The following is a 23,567-nucleotide window of genomic DNA, read 5'->3' as shown; positions in this document are numbered from 1 at the left end:
TCTGTGTATCCAACCTAAATCTCCCCTCTTTCACTTCAAAGCCATTCCCCTGTTGTTATCTTTTGCAAAAGTTCCATACCTTCTTGGTGATTTCTCATGGGGAAGCTCCTCACAGCACTGACTCCTTCACAGAACAGCCAAGAAATACCAACTCCCTTCTCAACCACCTAACCTACTCTTTTGTAGCACTCATCCTCATTGGTTACAGCTGGGCCTGTTAGGGGCAGGCCTGTTCCTAATCTTTGGTAATTAGTACAGCTGCGATTCCTCAGGGGTGAGATTACCTTCTGCACTATCTTTGTTTTCTTACATTCTATCCCCCCACATTCCCCCTTGTCCTGTCACTCCAGTCCACGGCAAATAACCTCTCTCCATGTCTCCTGTTGGCTCCTTCAGGCACTGGAAGGCCCCAGTGAGGTCACCCCTGGTCTCTTCTCCAGGCTGAACAATTCCAGCTCTCCCAGCCTTTCCTCCCAGCAGAGCTGCTCCATCCCTCTGCTCATCCTGGTACCTCCCCTGGTCTCTCTCCAGCATCTCCACGTCCAAACCCCGTGTTCTCCCTGCAGCAGGAGCTGCAGTTCCGTGGCTGTGGATGCGGATTCTCCCGGTGCTGTCATTCCCAACAATGATGTTCACCATCCTCCGTGGTGCTGAGAACAAGATAAGGTCCCTTAGGGCCACAAACACAGGAGCAGCTGTAACACCAAGTCTAGTTACGCCACAGCCAGGCTCATAAATAAATGATTCTCTGCTCCGGAATGGGATTTTATTCCAGCGGAGTTCACTGCATTAAAATATTTCATCCTGTGAGTTTTCGGCCGAGGCACGGAAATGAAAACTGATGCTGGAAGATTAGGAGCCCAGCGAGGGCAGGAATTCCTGGATACAGCTCTCTCTCAGCTCCCCATAAGGCTCCTGCCCCTAATCTTGTCATCTACACGCCTGCACACATCAAAGTGTGACCGAGAGATAGCCGGCTTGGGGACTTTGTCACATCATTTGTGTAGCAGAAAAATAAAATGTAACTTTCAAAGCTGTTTCCTTGGGAATTTTTTTTAGCTCTAACTCAGCCGTAAACCTGCATTTCAAATTTTTCTGGGTGTTTTCCTGCTTTTCACATTCCACTGTGTACCTTTCCCTCAGCACCACTTATGTGTTTCCTATCTAAATTAAACATTCCTGGGCTTTTCAGCCCCTTTCCAGTGGAGCCTGAGAACATACCCACAATTTTTCTGCCCTCCTAAGAACAATGAAGTGTTTAGAAGTGTTTAATCTCTACCCCGAAACTTGCTGCACTCCACTCCTCAGCAAGCTCAGGGTCCCACCAAGGATTTCTGACTCCACCACATCATTGATTTGGGGTCCCCCAATAATTATTAATCTGATTGTCTGAAATTTTCTCTCATCGTGTGACTTTTATAAGGAAATAAAACACCCAAAGCTTTTCTTTTTTCCCTCAACTACCCATCCGTGTCCATACTCCTCCCAAGAACACGTAGAACACAAGCTGGTGAGCTTTGGCTGAGCAGGAAGGTTGGAGCTGATGATTTTGACAAGAAGAGAACAACTGGAAACCGTGATTCTGGTCTTTAGGATTTTCTCTTTTTTTAATATTCATGTAAAAAAGAAGAAAACAACAACCAACAAAACAAACAAGCAAAAACAAAAATCCAGCAGGCAAAAAAAAAAAACAAAACAAAAAAAACGCAGAAAATCTAAGTTTATACTGTGAGATACAAACCATGGAAAAGAGTAGCAATGTTTCTAAAACAGAACAGGATCTACCTCTGCAAAAGAAATTCTTCTCCTTTAAAAACAAGTCCTCAAAACAAGTTCTTTGCTGGAACAAATGGGAGGGTCAGTACTGACATCTCACAGGGGTTTATCCCAGGTGGCCAACGTCCAGCCTGAGCTGCCAGTGGCTGGAAGATCTTCCCACCCCTCTGCATGGTGGTCGTTCCCTCCAACCACCTGCCAGGTGTTCCCTCCTCCTCTTGTTGACCTTCCCCAGGATCTCCTGGACCTGTGCTGGGGATTTGCCTCCATGTGGTGGTGGAGAGGCGATGGTTATGGAAAGCTGGTGATTATGGAAAGCTGAGGGTTATGGAAACTGAGTTTTATGGAGCACTGTTGCACATGGGGAGGAGGGGGATGCAGTTTGTGCTCACTGGGAGCACAGCCTGCCCCCTCTAATCCTCAGAGCCACCTGAGATGCCAGCTCAGCTGGTGGCAACTTGACCTTACAAAGGTCCAACTCTACAGAAATGTTCAGCTGTAGATTCTGATCCCTCCAAGATACCAAACACTCAGGGAACACCAGCATTTCACCAAAATAATTTTGCCTGAACTGAATTCCTTCAGAGAACTTGTAATCCTGAGGAATGGTGCTCAAGCCCACTGCGGATGCCATTAAATGGTTATTTTGGAAGGTCTGGAACCCTTTTTTCCCCTCTAACTTATTCCTTTATTCATAGGCATTGTCTAGAGCTTTTTAGGATGTGTTCTGGCGCTAGGTGGGAGGACCTGCTAAGAGCTCACAGCTCTCTCTTCCCACAAAAGTTCTGACATGTGTCCCTCTGATAAAATCCCCCTCTGATGGATTGGCTGGAGGAGGCAACATTCCACTGTGGAGTTAATCTTCCCATCACTGGGGGGAGAATTACCACAGGGAAGTCCTGATGTCGGTGTGGAGTTACACATCTAATGCTCCCTGGGAGTCCTGCTCCAAAGGTAACTCTAATTAATTCTAAATGAGAAATTCTCCTGGCTCCATTAAAGATGACATCTGCAGGAACACCGGTGGCACACGGAGGTTGGGAGCTATTAGTGCAGGAATAACAATGGATTATGCACATTCCCTGGAGAGATCCAAAGAAATAAATACACTTTGCTATCACAGGCTCCAGCAAACGTCTAAGTAACAGAAATCAGATTAAATATCAGAGCAGATCAGCGTTAGAGTACAGCCAGAAAAGCAAAGGTGGGACTGGGTAGAGAAGTCACCAGGGAGGAACATGCCCTGACCACAGGCTCTGTTTACTTTGGGCACAGCCTAGGGGACACAAAAGAATTTACTTCAAATACACAGCGATTATCAAAGGGGAATTTTCACTATTTGAGCAATTAAGAAAGGGCACAAGGCACTGCTCCTGGATATCAGTTTATAGAGAAAATAGGAGCAAAATGTTCTACTCTGAGAGCACCACAAGGCGTTACTTTGGTCACAGACCTCCTGGCGCTGTTAATACTAACGGGCAGTCGAGTAAAACTGATGTTCGCAACAAAGATGCAACCTCAGAGTAGAGAAAACCTACTAGAAAACACAATCCTATTTACAGACTGCTTGGTTTGCTGCACTTTTTGCTTGTGAAGTTAAAAATCTCTGAGAGCACAACTCAAGGCCAGAAGGTCTGCTAGACATAGTCGTATTTCGAAGGGTACGGACGTCTCCCATCCTCACTTCGAGGAGCTTCTTCATATCCCACCCCCTTCCTGGTCTTTGGGTCAGCTTCATACCCCTTGTAGGGCCCCGTCCTGTAGGAGATGTTCCTGCCTGAGGCGTTGTAGGACACGGCCTTGTAGCTGGAAGAGACACAAGAGGAACGTCAGCCTCTGGAGGGGCTGTGACTGCCCAGCACTGCACCCTGTGCTCATGGTGGGTTTTAGGGAGCTTTGTACTTTGTGCACTGGGAGGCACTCAGAGAGCTCAGCCCACCATCCATGGAAAGCTGCAAGTCCCTTTCGGGTTCTTTCATAAATTTATACTTTCTTTCCCTTAAGTAAACCATTTGTGGAGTGGTGGACCCACCTGCAATAACCAGATATGTTGGGGTACAAATTCCTGGTGATGTTACACCGTCCCTGGAAGTGTTCCAGGCCAGGCTGGACAAGGCTTGGATCTACCTGGTCTATGGAAAGTGCCCCTGTATATGGCAGGGGTGGAATGGAAAGGGCTTTAGGTCCCTCCCAACCCAAACCACTCTGGAATTCTACAATTCCGTGTAAATCGTGGCTCAGCTGGTGCAATCTACCCCTGCTAATGATCTGCAGTGCAACCTGCAATTCATGGGCCTGAATCTACCAGCACAGTGCAAATGTCACATTTTGAGGTTGGTTCCCAAGTCCTCTCTGTTCCTGTGGGAGTCACAGGGTCAGGGAGAGCAAATGCTCACTTTGGACCCACGGAGGGAAACTCACTAATTGTGGACTTCAGGTAGTGGTGGCCTTGGCAGGGCTGAATTAATGGCTGGACTCTGATCTTAAAGGTTTTTTCCAGCCTAAAGGACTCTGTGTTTCCATCGCCATGAGAGCTATCGTGAAGGGGGTGTCACACATCCACACATCCTGGGCCAGCTGTGGCACGCCTGGACACCCAGGTTTCCTGCAATACCTTCCCATGTCCACCCAGCCCAGCTTACCGGGATTCTTCTGGGATGAGCCCTTTGCAAGCAAGGCACATCATGATGCCTCCCACGAGGGCCAGGCCCCCTGCCACCCATCCGACAAAGAGGGCTGAGCCAAAGGTGTACCTGCAAAACAGGCGTGGCTGGTTAGGGTGTGACAGGTCCTGTCTGCTGCTGCCCAGACACACTGAACAGTGGCATCCTCCCCTGGCCCTACAGCTGTACCCAGAAGTCCCCAGAAGTTCACAGAAGTCCCACATGCAGTCTGAACCACAACAGCCTCCCTATCTCATTCTTGAGCTGTAAGAACAGACACATCCCAGCCCGTTTGCTGATCTCCAGCCCAGACTCTATCCCCTAAGAATAATCTTCCAAGCCCTGCAACCATCCCAACATACTCCCAGAGTTTGCCAATGCTTCAACAGCAGCTCTGAGGGAGATTTCCACCATGTAGCACACAGAGCCAGCTGAGCACCCACCTGTTCTGGACGTTCTGCATTCCCTGGTACATGTTGGTGGTGGACATCCAGAAGTTTGTGACCAGCATGTTGGCAAACACGGACACGCCAGTGATGGCACACAGGCCTAAGGGGACAGAAGGACAGACTGAGAGCCACGCAGTGCAAGAAGTCACCTGGGGCCTCAGGGAAGCATCTGACACCTCTGGAAAGGTGGGTGAGACACTGCTCTGTGGCCTTCAGCACAAAGGGGTACCCACACTGTGTTACACTTTTCTTCCAGGTTTTCCTTGCATTTCCAATCCAACATCAGGAATACAATATTGCACAACACACTCCCAAGTCAGACCAGCAGGAATCTTTCTCCTGGTGTGTTTTGTCACACAAATGAGTTTAACAAACAGGTCATTGTACAAAATACCCACTAAATAATTTTAAACATTTGTTTTACAGTGAAAAACATGGACCAAAAATTCCCTGACAGAATTTTTCTAATGAGAAAACATACTCTGTCACATGAAAGAGGAGATGTCTTTGGCTCACAGCCTGTTTATCACCAGATGTGGAAGACCAACCCCAAGAGGTGGGAACTTCTTCCATTCATCCACACAGGGGATGTCTGGGATGGCCATCCCTGACAATCCTGGCAGCAGTGTCAACCTTTGGTTTTCCTCAGCAAAGGAATTCACAGAACACTTGAATATGGAATCACAGACTGATTTAGGTTGGAAGTGACCTTAAAGACCAAGGATAGATAAGAGCTGGGGTGTCCAGAAGAGCTGAAGTCCAGAACTTTTGGCAGAAAACCCTCACATGACAGTTTTTCTTTTTTCTTCCTTCCACAGTGTCCAAGGCCAGGTTGGATGGGGCTTGGAGCCCTGGTCCAGTTGAAAGTGTCCCTGCCCATGGTGGTGGTGAAACTGGATGATTTTTAAGGTCCTTCCAACCCAACCCATTCCATGACTCTAAAATAATAGATTAAAGCTCTGTGGCAGAAGGCGGTTTCCTCTTTCCAGCTTATACTTTTTGAATTTGTGTTGAATGTCTCATATCCCAACAAAAGCGAAGCATTGGTATTTGAAGGATTTTAAATAGGGACATTCTCCTTCCCTTTGTTCGGATATAGATTTCATTTGACTCTTATCTCAAAAACAATGTAGGAAAACATGTAAGTGATGTTTTAAGCATTTGCAGTTTTGAGGAAGCTGGGCATTCCTGCAGCCTTGTAGGCTGGTATTTAAAACCTACAAACCAGGCTACAAAAACCGTGGGAATCTTCCTAAAATTATTGTGGATAAAGCCTGAAACTGAAAGAAATATTCTACATAAATAAAGGCTATAATAATATATGGCAACAACATTTATAAAACAAATCAAGAGATATACTTCCTTTTCCATCTGTGGGATGTTTTTTCAGCCTTCTGTATTTTGTCCATGAAAACATCTGGTTCCCAGAGATTTTTTTGTTCCCTAATCAGAGGTAAAAACCACTTGACCCTAGGAAATCAGGCTGGAGGACAAAGCCAATAACTTCAGAAATGCACCAAGACTTGCCCAGTTCTCACTTCCAGGGAAATGGAAAGCCTTCCACATGGAAGACATGACAGTTCCCACTTACCAGCAATGATGAACATGATGCCAGAGGTCAGGGTCATGTTGGCTTTGGCAGTGTCCTCCATGCTCCCAATCCGGATGCATTTCAGAGCAAAAATGCACACAAAGAGGCCAAGAAGCCCCAGGACGATCCCCACGATCATGAGGGCCCTCACAGCCTGGAACATCGCTGCAAAACAAACAGCAAGAGCCTCGCTGAGTGGCTGAAATGGGATTTGTCAGAGCCTGGGGGATTTTCAAAGATTGCCTCTGTCTGAAAATAGAAATATTGAAGAAGAAAACCTTCTGGATCTACTGGCACTGGATCTACTCCATATTATCTAGGGCACCTCTGGAAGTATGACTGTTTGACTTAACTTCCCAAAGAGTTTGATGGTTTAGGCAGTGTTTTTTTAAGAAATGTTCAATAGCAGCAGTCATGAAATTCATGGAGAAAAGTTAGGGAGAAATTCATGGAGAGCAGCTGGGATAAGCATGGATTGTTCCATAAGCATAGATTGTTCCATAACCACAGTGGTTGAGAAAGGCCTCTTCTCTCCTCCCCAGTCAGCAATGGAAGCAGACAGCTCCACCTACCTTATCCAGGATATTTCCAGCCACTGCATGACTCAAAATGCAGTTCTGTATATTCCTGCTTCCCAGTAAAGCACATGGAAAAGAGGACATCGAACATTACATGGAGAGGAGAGAGCATCAAAGCGCTGGCAACCATCTCCCTCACCATATCCTTCCAAGGGTTGTTTGGAACATCAGTCCTGGATAAATCTGTCCATGTTCATGAATAAAACACCCAAATACCCCCATCCTGAATTTGTGCAGCAGTGTGCCGTGAGCTGGGAATGCTGGTGGGTCATGCCCATGGGAGCTGAGGCCTGAAGGAGGCAAAAACCCTTCAGACTCCTCTTGGGTGGAATAGAAAAGTAAAAGGAGAAGTAAAGGAAGACTTGCACCTTTAAAACTGGAGAAGTGGTGGGGGAAAGAGCACTTGAATACCAAGGTGATTCTCTAATAAGGTGGCACATATCCCATCTTTTTCCAGACACTTCCCCTCTCCACTTGTGCACGAGTCCCTGGCAGAGACAGGAAGGCGGCAGAGCCCTGGAAGGGGTGCTGAGGAGTATTTCAAGGACTGTTGGGATTTGGTTGGGACACTTTGCAGCCTCTCCTTACACTGCCACACACTCCCACAGCCCCTGGGTCTGGCTTTGGTGCTCCCCAAGCATGATTCCCCTTCTTCAGGGAAGAGAAAGGGGGCTCATGATGGAGTGAAACAGGTGGAAAACACATTCCACAGCCCGAGGGACATCTCTGCCCTGTCTGTCACCCCTTTGCTGGGTGACTGCAGTGCCCAAGGGTGCAGGGGAGCACAGAGCCCTTGCACAGGTTGGGACAAGGTTTGTAAACCCTTCCCAGGAGGATGCTGGGTGGCTCTCCTGGCCTGTGGGGTGTCAGGAAGCAGAGCAAAACCGCACTGGCACCACAGTGCACACGGAAGCAGGCAGGCTGCCACTCCACAGGCCGGGAATATACCACCTTCTCCCATCCAGCAGTCCCACTGCCTCAGCTCTTATGACTCAATTTGCCCTTATCAGCTGATAACGAGTGCTAACGAGCCAGGAGTTTTCAATCTCCCATTCATCAGCCCCCAGGTAGGAGCTCATTAGTTATGATCCATCAGGGAATGGCGGATACGCCTTATCAGCCCTCAGAGGTTGTTCCGCAGCACCTGGTGGGAAGCAGAAAGAGAAGGAAATTTCAATCTTCGTTTGTCTCTGCAACCACCAAAGCTTCTTTGCAAATGCTTTTGTTTCAGGGCAGGCAGGAGAGGCTGATAATGGCTGGATCATGATGGAAGCTCTTTGTCCCCAAGACAGTGCTTCATTCCTGGGTGTTCCCTGCAGGTTCCTGGGTGTCATCACTGGGCTGTTTTCACCCCGTCAAGCAGTGACCCCAAACAAAGATCCCACAGAGAGTTTGTTGGTTCTCAGGAGAGGTGTTCCCAGCACCTTGGGTGCCCATGGAAGGACACAACAGGCAGGGCCAAGCCAAGCAGCCAAGGATGCTCCACTTTTGCTGGAGCACTGTCGTAAATCTCCATTGAAAGGAGATGTTGGAAATGGGGGACAAGAGGACCACAGAAGGACATGACAGAAAAAATGCCAGATAAGCAATCAGCAGCCATTCCTGCCTCCATGAGACTGACCATCTCCAATAAGAGATGGAAAGGAGAAGGAAATTGTTTCTGCTGTGACATGAAGACTCTCCACTTGGCTCACAGGACTTGAAGTGGGAGCTGTTTGGAAAGGCAGCACTGCAGTTTCAAGGGAATTTTGGCATCCATTGAAAGTCCTTGGAAAAGAGCTGCTTTTCCAAAGGTGAATGACCTCTGCTGGGAGGAAGGAGTGGAAGGGCTTAGACAAACAAAGTGGGAGACTAAGGAAAAGTGGTATCAGGAGCAGTAGGAAGCAAACAGCCCTGGGGTTACAAAACCTGCCTTTCGCGCACACCTTTCGCATGACAGAGGATAACCTGGCTTCCATACAAGTGCTGGTGTTCCACAACAAGGGAATAGCAAAAGCATCAACAGAAACAGCTTCTCCACCAAAATAAATGCCAGTGATGTGAAAACACAGCCTGATCCCTGTTTTCCAGAGGTAAGGGAAACTGGATAGTCGTCTTCCTCCCCCGTGTGAGTGGTAAGAGGTGAGCAAGGTAAAACAACTTTAAGTCATTTAAATGACCATCACCTGCATTTCTGTTGCTAATACATAACAAAAAGGTGGAATCTGACTTTATGACCAGTAATAATTGATGAGATATAGAAATTTTAGGGAAATTAAGTACATCCAGCAGGTGTTTAAGTTAAGCAAATTCCAGCAGGGACATTTTTTCTGTATGTTTGAAGGAAGAAATCAATTTAAAGGATTCATAAAGATAACTCTGATAGCATATCTCTAACAACAGCAATTGTCTGTGAGTGCTTTGCACATTTCTTCATTGCCATATTACTTGCAAATAGTAAAAAAGTTACTTGAAAAGTTTACTTGAAAAAGTAAAATCCTGATTGGGATAAATTGACATCAAAATGATGGTTCCCATTTCCTTATGGCTCATTTAAAACACAATCACCTGCCCACAGCATTGTGAAGAGATATAGTGGTCAACATTTTGTGGAGATAGTTGGATAAATCTAATTTTTACTCTTTTAAAAAATATTCCCATGGGAGAGGTGACTCTAAATATCAGGTTTGCTCTTCCAATAGGGAAAGAATTCACCTGGAAATCCTGAAACTGGATACACAGAGACACATTTATTCCATGGCACCCCTCAGAGAGTCACGGGTCCTCAGCAAATCTTGAGGGCATCCCTGAGCATGACATCCCTGAGGATGACATACATCCTTGAAGATACAGTGCTGGAACCCACATCACACTTGGATCAACAGTTGCAAAAGGCCCATGCACAGCACTGCTTGCTTGGACCTTTTTGTGATCATGCACCAGGAGTGAGAAACGCTCCCAGAGCCAAATTGACTGCTGGGCTGGGAGCGCTGGAATACCCTCGCATGCAGTAGGGTGGGAAAAACAGCTCTTTTGGGAACGTGAGCAAGCAAACAGGACAGCAATACACCTCTGCACTCTGCTTCTGTAGCACTAATGCTGGCCGGGTGATGGGCAGTGGCTGAACACACCTTTCCCCTTCCTGCCCTTCCTACCCTCACCTCTCATGGGCAGATTTCTCCCATTCCAGTTCTATCTTTGGAAAAACAGTACATTTCAATTATCCCCATTATCCTATAACACTACACAATTGCATACAGCCCCTTTCCTTGTTTCCATTCCCAGGGACAATACCTAGAGGGTTAAACATCCTCCCTCTCCTCACCTCAGTGGAGCTGTGCTGATTTATGCCAGCAGTGGTGCTGAACCCATGATGCTCACCCAGAGGTCCCCCACATATGCTCGAGCTTGTAACCTCCACCAATAACCCCCACCACAAAAATCATTTTGGCAACAAATATGCTCCTAATTTTATGCTCATAACATAACACCAGAAATGTTATTCTTCGCAAAGTGCTTTAAGATACCTGCTCCTCCTTTCAGATGCGGAGCTCCAGGAGAGCCCCTGGGTGACACCTGGAGTGTTTTTGTCCCTACCTGGCAGCCCAAGGATAGTGAAATACGGCCGACACTCCGTGAAGCCGGAGCCCTGCCGCACGCAGCTCCTCCACAGCCCCTGGTACTGGAACACGGCCGTGACCGGGTTGTCATACAGGTCCTGCGTGCTCCACGTGTCCATGGCCGTGGCCATGATGCTCCCCCCAACGCCCAGCGATGACACGAGGAACCCCATCACCTGGCAGATGGTGGTGGACATGGTGCGTCCCCGGAGAGCGGAGGTGGTGCGGCCCCGAGGGAGCTGCAGTCCTAATGGGGCACCGGAGTCCTCTTGCCTGAGCCACCAGCAGTGCAGCTGCTCTTATCAGATGCTTTCCATTGAGCGCTGTTTGCTCAAAGTGTTTTTGCAAGATAGTCCAGTTTCACTCTCGCTGCCGGCGAGGTTTGTGCCGGCAGGGCTTGGAGATAGGAGCTTTTGTCCTTTAGAAGTGCTTGTCCTTCCACGTTTAAGCAGCCACGCTCTGCTGAGTGTTGGGTAACCCACTTGGGGCTTGGCCAGCCCCCTGAAACCCTTTGCTGCCCATTGGGCCTCTCCTGCCTGCTTGGCACGAGGCAAGGACCATGTCCCAAGGGGAATTCAGCACCTGGCCCAGGCCACCACCTCCCCACCCCTCTGCTGAAGCCACCAGACAATCTGTCCCCCATGGAGGTGTCCTCACAAGAGGCACAATGAGAGACAGGGCTCTGTCAAAGATGTGGGGCCACCAGGCCAGCCCAGGCATGTGGCTCCTTGCAGTGCCCTTGGGCATCACTGAACTTCCACTGGATGCTGACCATAGCACCACCCAGGGCACCAAGCCAAGAGCCCCAAACTGATCCAGCAAAGCTCCTCCAGCCCTGTTCTCCACCCACATCCCCACTGCCATCACGAGGACACACTGAAACCCACGTGGGAGGGAGGAGAGCACAGGGAGCACTGGGAAATGGCCTTTCTGAGGGGGTGCTTGTCTGTGTTGACTGGAGGGATGGTCCTGGGAAAGGGATGGGGCATGTAAAAAGTGGGAAATTCATTATCACAGTGGAGAGGTCCTGGGCTTGTGGGAGCAATATAAATCCACTGTGCTACTCTGCCAATGGAGTCAGTGAGGTACAAGGACCTTCCAGGCTTTACACTCATCCATTCTCATCCAGTATCTCCCTCCAACTGATTTACTTCAGTCCTGATCTAGAAGCAAACTCCTGCTTTAAACTGTCCGTACCACAGACACGATCCACAACAGCACCTGGTTATGAAGCCATGTGAGAGCCACCAGGAAGAGAGGAAAGGCTTATTTGTGTCCATGGGGAGCTACAATGGGGCTATTACACCCTGGATATTGCTCCTGCCTTCTGGAGAACAACCATGAAGGACATCCCTTGGCTTGTAGAGCTCTGCAGCCAGGGGCAGTCCGAGCCCAATTCCATGTCTCATGGCAATCACAGCCCTCTCAGGTCAGGCACAAGATGTCTTTGCTCTATCAGTTTTATTCAAATGTCGTCATTTTCATTCACTTTGGTAAGTTTATATCACAGGAAGGGTCAGTTTTGACCTACCTAAAGTTGCCAGCAAAAATAATAAAGTGAATGAAAACCATGGAAGGGAACCCTCAAGAACCAGAGGTGGCAAACAGCTGCTCATCATCTGTGAAGGATAGGGAATGATGGGAGAATTCCTCATTTTGGATAATGATTTGTGATAGATCAGTTCTGGAGAACACTTAGAAGCCGATATAACAACTAGGGATGAGAAGGACCTGGAAGACAGAAGGACAAAAAGTGCTAAAATGTGGTCAGTTCTCCATCCCATCCCTTGTGGTCCCACAGCCAGAACTGCGTCCTGGTCTAGAAAATCTGATTTCACTGAAGCCCTGACATTCCTCAGCAGCTCTCCAGGATGACTCCTGTCCTTCCCATGCCCCAGGACTTGCCTTCTTGTTTCTGGCCATCTAGTGGTGAGAGCGCACATCCCTTCTTCTGGGCTGAACCTCATCAGAACACGTCAGAAGGAGTGATATTCCTTTGAGACATAATCCCTCTTCCCAAGTGCGTGCAACACTGCACAGAGAAATGAACCCATAGACTGGCCATAGCTAAAAATAACCCCAGGGGAGGAAAAGGGAAGAAAAAGGGGGAGAATTAATAGGGTGAACATATTTTTTTGAGCTTTTTTTTTCCCAAACACCTCTGCCACCTTCTAAATGATTAGTTTTTTCTGCTCAGTTGGACATCTGGGTGGTTGCAGGAATATCAGTGGTGGTGGCCCTTCCATCCCTATATCCACATTTGCTTGGGTGGGAGGGGACACACCACTCCTTGCTCCAACCTGGCTGCTGGTTCTGGCCACGTGCAGCAGGAGCCGCTCTTCAAACCAACAGGGAGCTTTTCTTCTCCTTCTCCCGTGTTTCACATCCCAAGCTCTGCTGAACCCCTCAAGGCATCTATTGGAAAGAGGGCCATCCCTGGATGTGCCCATGTCCAGTCCGTCACCTCAGTAATCTTTCCTTGGGAATGGAATTTTCCCCTGTGGATGGAGATGCTGTTTCTCATCATGGCTCTTACGCAGGGACATCAAAACCCCAGAGCAATGGTGGAGCAGTCAAAAAACATCATCAGAATCTCCAGGTGTGCAGGAAAGTCCAGAAGAACCAGCCTGGCTTTGATTTGCAGGGTCAGATGGAGCCATGTCTCTAAAGAAGAGAAGCCAACACAAGGTTGGACATTCCCCACTCATGTGCTGTCCCCAGAAATGAAGCCAAGGAAGGAATTTTGCTGCTGATGGTCATGCTGCAGTCCTCAGTTAAGAGTTAAATACCCAGCCGTGCTCAGCACTCCACATATTGCCATCTTTGAATAATTATTGTGGTTTGGGGGGGCTTCTGTTTGCTCATCTCCAAAAGTATTGGCTGAAGTGTCCTCCAGGCATCCCATTGCCATTTCTCCTGCTCTGACTAGAACATACTTGAAAGAGTGGGAATTTAAAACTCCCACGCCTTCCTCAGTGGATGCTTGAAGCAGAGTTCTGGAGACAAAATCCAAACTTGTTTCCTTCCCAACCCTTACCCAGCACATTTCCTTTGCCTTTCTCAAATATTCGGATTTTAAGCTTATATTTAATGGTTGTTTCTGAGCTGCCCATGATAGGGAAAAATACATTAATCCCATTTTCCCACCTAACAGAAGATCCCCTGGGAGTTTCATCTGAACTGTTGACTCAGAGCATAATCCAAGAAGGGGCTGGATGACACCAAAGCTGTGGAGCAAGTCTGAGCATCTACACCACAACCTGATGCTCATCTCCAGCCACCCCATGGAGATGACCACAGCCAGGATTGGTTGAAGGATGGGAATCTCTCTCCAAGCAATCTGTGGATTGTCTCCAGCCACTGGATGCTTGGTCAGAGGGTTTCCCAATCCACGTGGAAATACTGAGCTGTGTCTGAAAAAAGGGAATGGCGAGGCTGCAGCTCACCAAGGAGCAGAGAACAGGGCTCCCACTGAGCATTGGGACAGCTCCAGTGGTTTACCCAAATGAGGAAAAGAAGGGGGCTTTGTGGCCACTCCCCTGTGCCCCTTTATTCCAGCTCATAGTTGCTTTATCTCTCCAGGCGTTGACTCTGTTATCTCAAAACCGGTCCTTGGGCCCAGGCAGCTCCTGAATGTTATCGCCGCCTCTCCCACAAAAATCACCTCCAGCTCATGTTTGCTCTCAAATTTGCAAACACAGCTCACACCCTGCCAGCTGCTCACACCAGCCCAGCCTGCTCAGGCCCAGACTGAGCAAACCCACCCTTCTCTTCCCGCCCCTCCATTGTCGGGACAACCTCAGGGTTCGTGAATGTGGTCCACAATAAGAAGGGCTGAATGGCCTTTCTGGAATTCAGTTAGGGAAGTGGGTCATGGAAGGACCCCATCCCAGCTCAGATCCACACCACTGTGGGTGGTCAAGAGTGCGTTCTGAGGTCCCTCTGTAGGGACCTCAGAGGGTCCCTGGGGTGCATGAGGCTGAACTTGCCTATACATCTGTGAGCTCTAGCCCAGCCCCAAATCCCCATAGCCTTGCTCCTTCCTCTTCTGGCCCTCATCCCAAATCCCTTAGGATTTTTTTTACCTTGTCTCTCATCCTTTCACATGGTGTAAAGGCACAAAACAATAAATACAACACACGTACCCAGCTCCCTGCCACCTCCTCGCACCCTATGTGTCACTGGGGTTCCTGAGGCCTCTCTAAAGGTCTCCCATTGGTGCTTTCCCCATCCCCACACCTCCCTCAGCTCCAGCTGTGAGTGCAAACCCATCAGAGCCTCACACGTGTCCTGGTAGGATATATCAAGTCTCCAGCCTACCTGGACAACCTAAATCCTTCTGCACCCAAAACATGACCTCAAAAGACTTTAAGCAGGTTACAGCAGTTGCCTGTAAATATTTCAAAATTCAGAGCTGACCTGGCTGGGTGAAAGGATTTCAAACAGCAAACAGACCTTGAAAGAGACTTTGCCTTGGCCATCAGTAATGGAGGATCATGACATGGCAACTAGCACTTCCCATTGTTACAAACTTTGGGCATAGAACAATTCCAGGGAGCAGAGACGCTGTCGCCTTGGCCAGTGGCTGCCCTGTCTCCAAAATCGGGTTATTTGCTATGATTATACCACAAAATGGTTGTGGGTTGTATGAAATGAAAGAAAACTTCTTCAGAGCATCAATGTACAAGGGAAAAATCCAGAGAAGCCAATGTTGATTCTTCCTAGACATGAATTCTCCTCAGGAAACATCTATGCACCACTGCTACTCTGCACCAGCCAAAATTAAATTTATGGAAGGTCTGGGCTGTCGTGGTTGCATTCCCATGGCCTCTTTTCCCTCTGAGCACTCTAAGAACATGGGTATTTTTAGCACTTGGAGAAGTTGAGCAAGTTGCTCTCAGACTGTCAAAGTTTGCCATTGGAAAAGCAAGAATATTCTCCTATTTCAAGCCAACAGCCCTTTGGTCCACAGCAGAGAGATAGCTCAGCCTTTCTGAAGGGGTAAAAAGGGCTTTGGACCTGAGGGAGAAATGTCCTTTGAAAGATTGCTGGAGAAGGTTCCCTGGACAGGTGTGGCAAAAAGACACCGACACCAGGGAAATCACTGCCCATGCAATTGTATTTTAGCAAAGTTGGAAGAAACTGCAAAATTCTGCTCTGAGCAGAAATCACCTCATGATGTCCACACAAGGCAAAACTACCAGCCTTGCTCAGCTCAGCTTTTGCTGTTTATCCCTTATTTGTGTGCTCAGTTTCCAACTATGTCCTCCAGACCATCTCACGCCAAAGCAAGGAGCAAAAAATAACAGGAGGAAACAAAATCAGAGCAAATACGTCTAGTCCTCCAGTGCCACATTTCACCAGAGAGCAACTGTTTATAGCTGAGCAGCCAGAGCCATAAACTGCCTGGGTAATTTCTCATTTCTATCTATTATCTTGATTTTTCCTCAATCTATTTGAAATTAAAATTCCCAACTAAATTGAAGATAGATGATGGGCAAGACAAGCTTAATCTTTGCTGTGGGAGCGAGGGAATGAGGTGAAAAAAACCTTGGACCCCAAAACTTCCTCGATGTGCTCGGGTCACCTCGCTGCTTTGCCAGAGTCCTATTATTTTTATTCACTCTGGCACTATTGTTCCCAATATAAATTGCCATTGTCAGGATAATAAATAGGGGTTGATAATGGAAATGCTGACAAACCATTAACTCTGGGCTAGTTTGTGAGGGGGGTTTCATGGGGATCAAGGTGCTGCACACTTAAAATAAACGTGAGGAAGATGCACTTAAATAGTATCTGAACAAATTAATAATAGGATTTTTAGCATCATTTCCCCCTCCTCTGATTGGGGTGCCACCTTTGCTGGTGGTGGGTGGGAAGAAATGCCCATAGGAGCAGCTGGATTCAGGAGACAGAGCCAATCCATAAAGCACGGCAGCAGGACGTGAGGCTTTGCTCCAGCTTCTCCAGAGACTGGAAGTGTCAGACAATCCATAACAGGACAAAAACAGGAGCAGGGAGGGGGCTGACTACAGAAGAACAAGCTCAGTTCATTAAAAAGAAAGGGAAAAATTCCACCTCATTTTGTAGGGCAGTGTTGATAGCACTGGTCACAAGAAGGTTCATTTGGGACAAAGCACATAAATATTCATATTCCCTCACACTGAGCGCACACCATCTCCCCGACACCACTGAGGGTGAGGACAGCAACTTTGGAGGGCTCAGGCATCCACCACCTTTATTTTTTATGCTTGTCCTTTATTCCTTGGGCTTTTTTATATTCCTTTTTGTAGGGTTTACTGCTGTAAAGCAGTAAACCTGGCAAACACAAGTGGGAATTCAGGAATTGTGGAAACACAGAACCTCAGGATGGTTTGGGTTGGAAGGGACTTTAGGGACCACCTTGTTCCACCCCCTTTCTGTAAGCAAGGCCATGGGCACACTCATCTCCAGCAGCCCCTCTAAATGCAGGAAAATCCTGCTAGTGCAGGAAATCCATCCCCTCAACAATCCCATTTTAGAATATTAACACCCACTCGACAGACACCAGTCTGGAGGTTTTGGAATTGCAAAGAAACCATCTCTGGTTTTCTTCTTTTTGCTGTAGGGCTGAGGCCAGGACAAAGGTGTGAAAGAAGAAAACCCCCCAAATCTCAAGTATTCTGATTTCTTCAAAGATTAGAGTAGTTCCCAGAGCTGAACACTTGAAAAGGTTAATTGCTTCTTTCGTAGAGTTACAGCTTTTGTCATTTTAAGCTTTTTGAGCAGAAGAACTGAGAAAGAACTGCAGGAACTGGAAGAACTGCAGCGTCTTGTGGGAGCATCTGTGTGGGGAGGGTTTGGTTTTCATACCTCAATTTACTCCTCACATGGTAAATTTAATCTCTTTCTAAAATCATTAAGGTTGGAAAAGACTTCTAAGATCAAGTCCAACCATTAACCCAGTGAGTTTTACCAGCCTGTCCTGCCCTTTGCTCCCTGAGTTTTCCCTTGGTGAAGCTGCTCAGCTTTGCTGACTGGGAGAGCAGTGTGTCAATGCCAGCCCTGCACAAACACCCTTCTTTGGATCTCATTCTTCAGCTGGAAGCCCAGCCAGGATCAGGCTCATGTCCTTCTAGGAAAACACATCTCTGTACCTGAGAGTCCAAGCAGGGACATTCCAAGCCACAGCTCCAGCGAGAGGTCAATGCTCAGGGACATCCCTGGAGTGGGGAAGCTGCAGCACAGCCAATGCTAGACAGCAGCTGGGAATGAGGATCCAGAGAGGAGCAATACAAAAACACAGCTCAGGGGATGAAACACCTCCCCAGCTGGTGTCTGAGGCCACAGCTACACTGAGTTATACTGGTTTGATTTGTGCCTTCTCTTGAGAGAAGTAATTTTTGCACACAATGTCCCTTTTTGTGTGTTTTGGAAATGCCATTTTGCAGAAGTTCTGCAGTGATTTCCTGATATAATTGGCTTCTTCCCTCCATTCTGGCTGTATCAAAGCACAGAGGCCAGATGGGTATATGAGTCTAAGTGCCTTTTTTTCTCACTGTATTAAGGCAAGAAGAAGCCCCAGATAATCCTGTTGTAACCTAATTGTTTGCACCCCGAGATACTCTGGGCACAACCGGGACAGGAATTATTCCCGTGGCAGAAAAAACTGGAACCAAAGGAGAATTAGGGAGAAATCCAGCCTGGTGGTGTTAGCCCAAATAGAAATACAGTGAGCTGAACTGTGACATATCCTCTTAGGAAAGGATCTTCTCCAGTGACAAAACTATTAGTGGCTTCTGGTGGGAAGCCACACACAGCCACACAGCTGGGGCAGGAATCTGAGCCAGAGCGACCCGCAGCACAGGGGATGAATCTCCCCATGGAGCAGCCTGGACAGCCCCTCAGGATGTGCGTAATGAGTTTTGCTGAACCTCAGTTTGGCCATGGGTTTTCCTTGAGGTATCTCCAAGGATCTGTTTTCCAAACAAGGTGAGCACCCAAGGTCCTTTCTGGCTGAAATTTGACTGAAAATCCCCCACTGGTCATGCAGAGATTGTGTCCCACTCCCTCCCACCTCTTCTCTGGTGCCATCAGGCCCTACCTGGCAGCCCCAGGATGGTGAAGTAGCCGCGGCACTCGGTGAAGCCGGAGCTCTCCCGGACGCAGGTGCGCCAGAGGCCCTGGTAGTTGAAGACAGCCGTCACCGGGTTGTTGTACAGGTCCTGGGTGCTCCACTGGTCCATGCACGTGGAGGCGATGATGCCCCCAATGCCCAGGGCGGATACCACGAAGCCCATGGACTGGCAGATTGTCACCGACATGGTGCCAGGTGCGCGGGAGCCACGTCCTGGGCGCGCACAAGCCTCCACAAGCCGGGTCTGGGGCAGGCAGCCAGGGCACTGGGGACTTTTAGCTGGAGGCACTGCCTACGTCACGCCAGCAGTCAAGAGAGCTCTGGGTGCACCACGCAAACCTCCCCTTGCCTTTATCTGTTTCGGTGAGATAATTTCCTCGCTCGGTACCAAGAGCCATTTGTTCCAGCTCGCTCTCTGTTTACCTTCTCCCTCCAGGCAGAGGCACGGCCGGACGGGACCAGCGGGTCCCTCTGGAGAGCTTCCACAGAAACACCAGGGCACTTTGGGAGACCAAGCACAGTAGGGCTTAAATCGGAGGAAACATAAAAATTATGGAGACCTAATCCTTTCCTGGCCAGGATGATGCTTTTGGGCCAAGTGGAGAGGTTCAGATTGGATATTAGGAAAAATTCCTTCATGGAATGGCTTGTCAAGCATTGGAGTAGGCTGCCCAGGGAAGTGTGGAGTCCCCATCCCTGGTAGGATTTCACAGATGTGTGGATGTGGCACTTGGGGACATGACTGACCTGGGAGTGCTACAGGAACAGTTGGACTTGATGATCTTAGAAGGCTTTTCCAACAGAAAGGATTCCATGATTTATTAGCATGGCTCCATCTGGCTCAACCAAAAACATTTAAGCCAAGGTAATGTATAAAAAAGGGAATCTTGCAGCATTGGGTGTTTGGGCACACCTCAGGAAGGCTGGGCTAGGATCCCACAGGAAAGGCAGCACTTGCTCAGGAGTGAAAGGTGTGAACCTGCAGTTTGTTGTGGGAGGGGAAAACAGACAAAGCTGCATATCCTCATTTATTATTGTTTTATACTCCTCATCCAAGTAGGAATTTGGACTTGTTTCCATGGACAAAGGGAGATGGCAGAGCAGACCTGCTGTAAGACCAGAACACCCTAAGGGACCTGGCCTTATTGCAGAAAATGCCTTTGTGGGGTAATACCTTGTTTGCCCATTCTGCTCCATCCCTCACCACTTTCTTCCTGGTCCAGTTTTCCACAGGTACCAAGCCGTCTGTGGCTGGAGAGGATCAGGGAATGTGCAGGAGAAGAGGAGATGAGGAGCCCTGTTTCAGCAGTGCCAGATACACAGAGCATATGGAGGGTCAAGGAGGGACCGCCAGGAGAAGTGGAGCTCAGCAGGGTGTCATTTGGGTGGAAGGTTGGAAGGAAGCATGAAGGAGTGGCCTTTGTCATCTGGCTGAATTCACCCTTGCTCAAGGACCCTGGAGCCTCTTCCAGATGCTTGGCCTCAATGCCTTGAGGACTTCCCTGTAAAGCTGCTTCTGAAAAAGATCCAACCTGTTGTGGCAGCAAAATCTCCCAGAGATTATTTTGGTCCTGCACCTTTTTGAGAGAACCAGGCAAGGGACCGTGGGAAGTCGCCCAGTCTGTTCCCGTGTCCAAAGCAGAGCAGCTCTACTCATGAAGCTCCGAGGGAAATGTCACTCACTTAAGATTCCAGAGCCTCAATTATCAATTCCAAAAGTGTTGTGTCTAATACCGATGTTTGTTACACATCATTCATGCCCAATATTAAACACCAACCAGGGAAAAGACAACTCCAAATAGTCCTCAGGTTTAAAAGAAACACTACTCCATTTTCCCCTTTTTCCCCCAAAGGAACAGGATTGGTGATTCATGTGCTTTCACAACCAACTCTCTCCCAGACATTTTTTGGTCCCAGTGACACCCAGTCCTGGTGCCACACCTCACCCGCTCCATGTTGGGGCTGTTCATTACTTTCGGTATCGGTCAACAGAACTTAATCACGGAAAGCTTTCCCAGTATCACGTAGCTAAATATAGAGCCTGAGTCCAGAGCACAAACACACCCTGTGTTTGTCACCACCGGGATCGCCTGGAGACGGAAAAGAGTCATGGCAGCCAACGATTGTGTTCAATGCATTAACGCGAAGGATAAATTCACCTTGCATTCAATCAACTTGGAAGCTATGGAAAAAGCGTCTTCAGTTGGTACACATTGATCCCTGGGTGGGCAGTGCAAGATACCTGCAAAGGGACAAATTTTGTCCAAATTATTACCCATTTATTTCAAAATGTGCCAATGTACAGCAGCCAGAAGAGTAGGGTCTTTGAGCGACAATGAGTGACAGTGCGTGCGACAGTGTTCCCAACCAAAAATTTCCTAACCTTAACAAAAAGGACAGTTCTCTCCTTTGGGAGGATCTCACAGTGAAAATAGCCAAGGACTGAACTCCTTCAACCACCTAAACTTGATGTGACCTGTGTAACTCATCTCAGTTATCTCACATGGCAGGGACACAGAAAGGACAAAGCCTTCCCTGGGTGTTTTTCTGAAGAGTGACACCAAAAGTCCCTCCAGCTGTGCCCACTGCCCATCACCAATGCTGTGACTGCTTAAGTGGGAAATTACACCTGTTAAAAAGTAGAGTTTGTGCTGTTCTCTGGGATTTAAGTGATTTAGTCTCACTTTAGCCTTGCTGCTGCCCATGGGAAGAGGAACCCTCCCAGGGAGCTGCCTGGAGCCATCAGCCCCTTTCCACCTGCGGGGTCCACTCTCCCTCTAACACGTCTCCTCACTACCTTCACAACCTCACTGAACCTCCTGCTTCCACCACAGTGGAGAAATTTTCTCTTGAATATGGGATTTGTCCCTGCCAAGGAGGACGCCTGGACTGCCTAATTATTTTATTCATAAGCCAGCCGTGCTTTCAAAGACATCTGGGTGACCTATCTAAAGCTAAGTGAATCCCTCACCCCGGAGGAGCCCTGCTCCTCCTGATCCCTCTGGGGAGCAGGGGTTGGGTGGCGGAGGAGCTGCCGGGGGAGTTCTGCGGAGCCGGACAATGAGGAACACATTGACAAAGTGTTCACATTATTGGCTGATGGGTCTGCATCAGTCACTCATTCACAAGCACAAGGTCTAAATTGCAGAACCAATTAACGGCACTAATAGCCCTTGCCTGAATTAATCTTTGAGACAAAAGAGGAGAGAAGTGGAAGAGCTATTAGCAAATCAAGCTGTACCATCCCTGCTTTATTGCAGGAATCTAAGTGTCTGTATTTGGCTATTATGAACTGACTGCAATTACAGCCCTCATTTAAAATGATTAAGTGGTTATAATTATTTTTCAATTAAAACTTAGATCTTCCATTTATGCAACATTGCAGGCTTCAATTAAAGTCCTTTTTTTTTTTTTTTTTTTTTTAAGGAAAAAGTACCACTGTGCCAGAAGACTCTTGCATCTCTTCTGGCCATTGAGAGCCAAGTAACATGGTAAAACACCTTTGTTTGCATCCCTCCTTCCCCGCCTCCTGAACTCCTGTGTGGCCAAGGAGATAAAGTACCAGGCAGAACACCTACCACAGGTCAGGAAAAACGAGCTTGGAAAGCTCCACAAGCCTCAAATACCCCTGAAATCTGGTAAACCCACTTGGAACAGTGGCTTAACCTCTCTCAGGGTTAAGTGGGGCTGTAGGAGTCATTTATAAAAGGTTTGGGGAGCTGGAGGGTTCTCAGTTTGTCTGGGGCTTTTGGAAAGAGCAAAACCCCTGGAAAACACAGGAACTAGAAGGAGTGTGGCAGCAGATGAGCTCAGGAGAAGTTTCTGCCTAGCCTGCTTTTAAACATCTGAGAAGAGAAAAACCAAGATCTTTGTATAAAATCAAGCCCAGGGAAAACTCTCTCTAGTTTCATTTCAAAATGGCATTTCAATTTCTAACTGTGCTTACACAAACAGGAAGAGGTTTGGAGGAGAGGAGAGGAGAGGAGAGGAGAGGAGAGGAGAGGAGAGGAGAGGAGAGGAGAGGAGAGGAGAGGAGAGGAGAGGAGAGGAGAGGAGAGGAGAGGAGAGGAGAGGAGAGGAGAGGAGAGGAGAGGAGAGGAGAGGAGAGGAGAGGAGAGGAGAGGAGAGGAGAGGAGAGGAGAGGAGAGGAGAATTCGGAAAAAATGTCGTGGTCCAGTCAAAATGTACTTTCCTGCAAATTTCTTTTTCTAGCAACAAGCCCCCAAAAAGTTATTTCTTATTTTCATTAGCTACATGAGGTTGAAAAACTCTAATAGTGTTACTTGGCCATGGCTCCTGTCACCAAGTTTGACTTGACAGTGTCAGTCATGAGGTGAGAAAGGCAGCTGCCATAAAAGAGCCAGACCACACCAAAAAGTCACTCCTTCCAACATGATGTGACCTCCAACACGGAATGACACAGCCAGCTTTGTCTCAGAAATATTGGGCACACCAAGAAGTTTAGAGAGAGTTCTGCAGGGAGGGCTGGGTGGAGGGGGTGACTCAGAGGGGCAGGGTCAGACAGGAGGGCCCAGGCAGCAGTGTCACCCTGCTTGTCCCAACACATCACAACAACACCCACAGCTTCCTGCTCTCAGGGTCTTCACAGAGCTATGAGCAGCACTTTCCCTGCACAAGCTCAGGAGCTCCACCACGACAGCTCTTTGGACAAGTCCAAGCATGAGCAGCTTCTCAGGAAGGGTGGACTTCACACAATCTCTCAACTGCTTCTCCCCTGCCCATGCCCAGGAGGAGCTGGGGGAAATGTGTGGGCAGGAGGAGCTTTTGTCCACCA

General features: G+C 48.2%; 1 protein-coding gene across 2 annotated transcripts; it reads right to left on the bottom strand.

Moving 5' to 3' along the window:
- Positions 1-1,689: 1,689 nt before the first annotated feature.
- Positions 1,690-18,959, bottom strand: CLDN18 (claudin 18). Of its 2 annotated transcripts, none has more exons than XM_038146462.1 (5): positions 18,740-18,959; positions 6,480-6,644; positions 4,883-4,988; positions 4,419-4,529; positions 1,690-3,582 (listed from the first exon to the last, which is right to left on the bottom strand). In XM_038146462.1, the coding sequence occupies exons 1-5, from the start codon at positions 18,957-18,959 to the stop codon at positions 3,414-3,416; spliced, it is 771 nt and encodes a 256-aa protein (XP_038002390.1). In that variant the 3' UTR covers positions 1,690-3,413. The 2 variants fall into 2 exon arrangements, with proteins under 2 accessions (XP_038002390.1, XP_038002389.1); XM_038146461.1 differs by lacking the exon at positions 18,740-18,959 and adding an exon at positions 10,634-11,086.
- Positions 18,960-23,567: the final 4,608 nt, after the last annotated feature.

Source organism: Motacilla alba, chromosome 9 (assembly GCF_015832195.1).
Source record: "Motacilla alba alba isolate MOTALB_02 chromosome 9, Motacilla_alba_V1.0_pri, whole genome shotgun sequence".
Taxonomy (NCBI): domain Eukaryota; kingdom Metazoa; phylum Chordata; class Aves; order Passeriformes; family Motacillidae; genus Motacilla; species Motacilla alba.
Note: the sequence above shows the minus strand (reverse complement) of the source record. Positions and strands in the feature narration are given on the sequence as shown.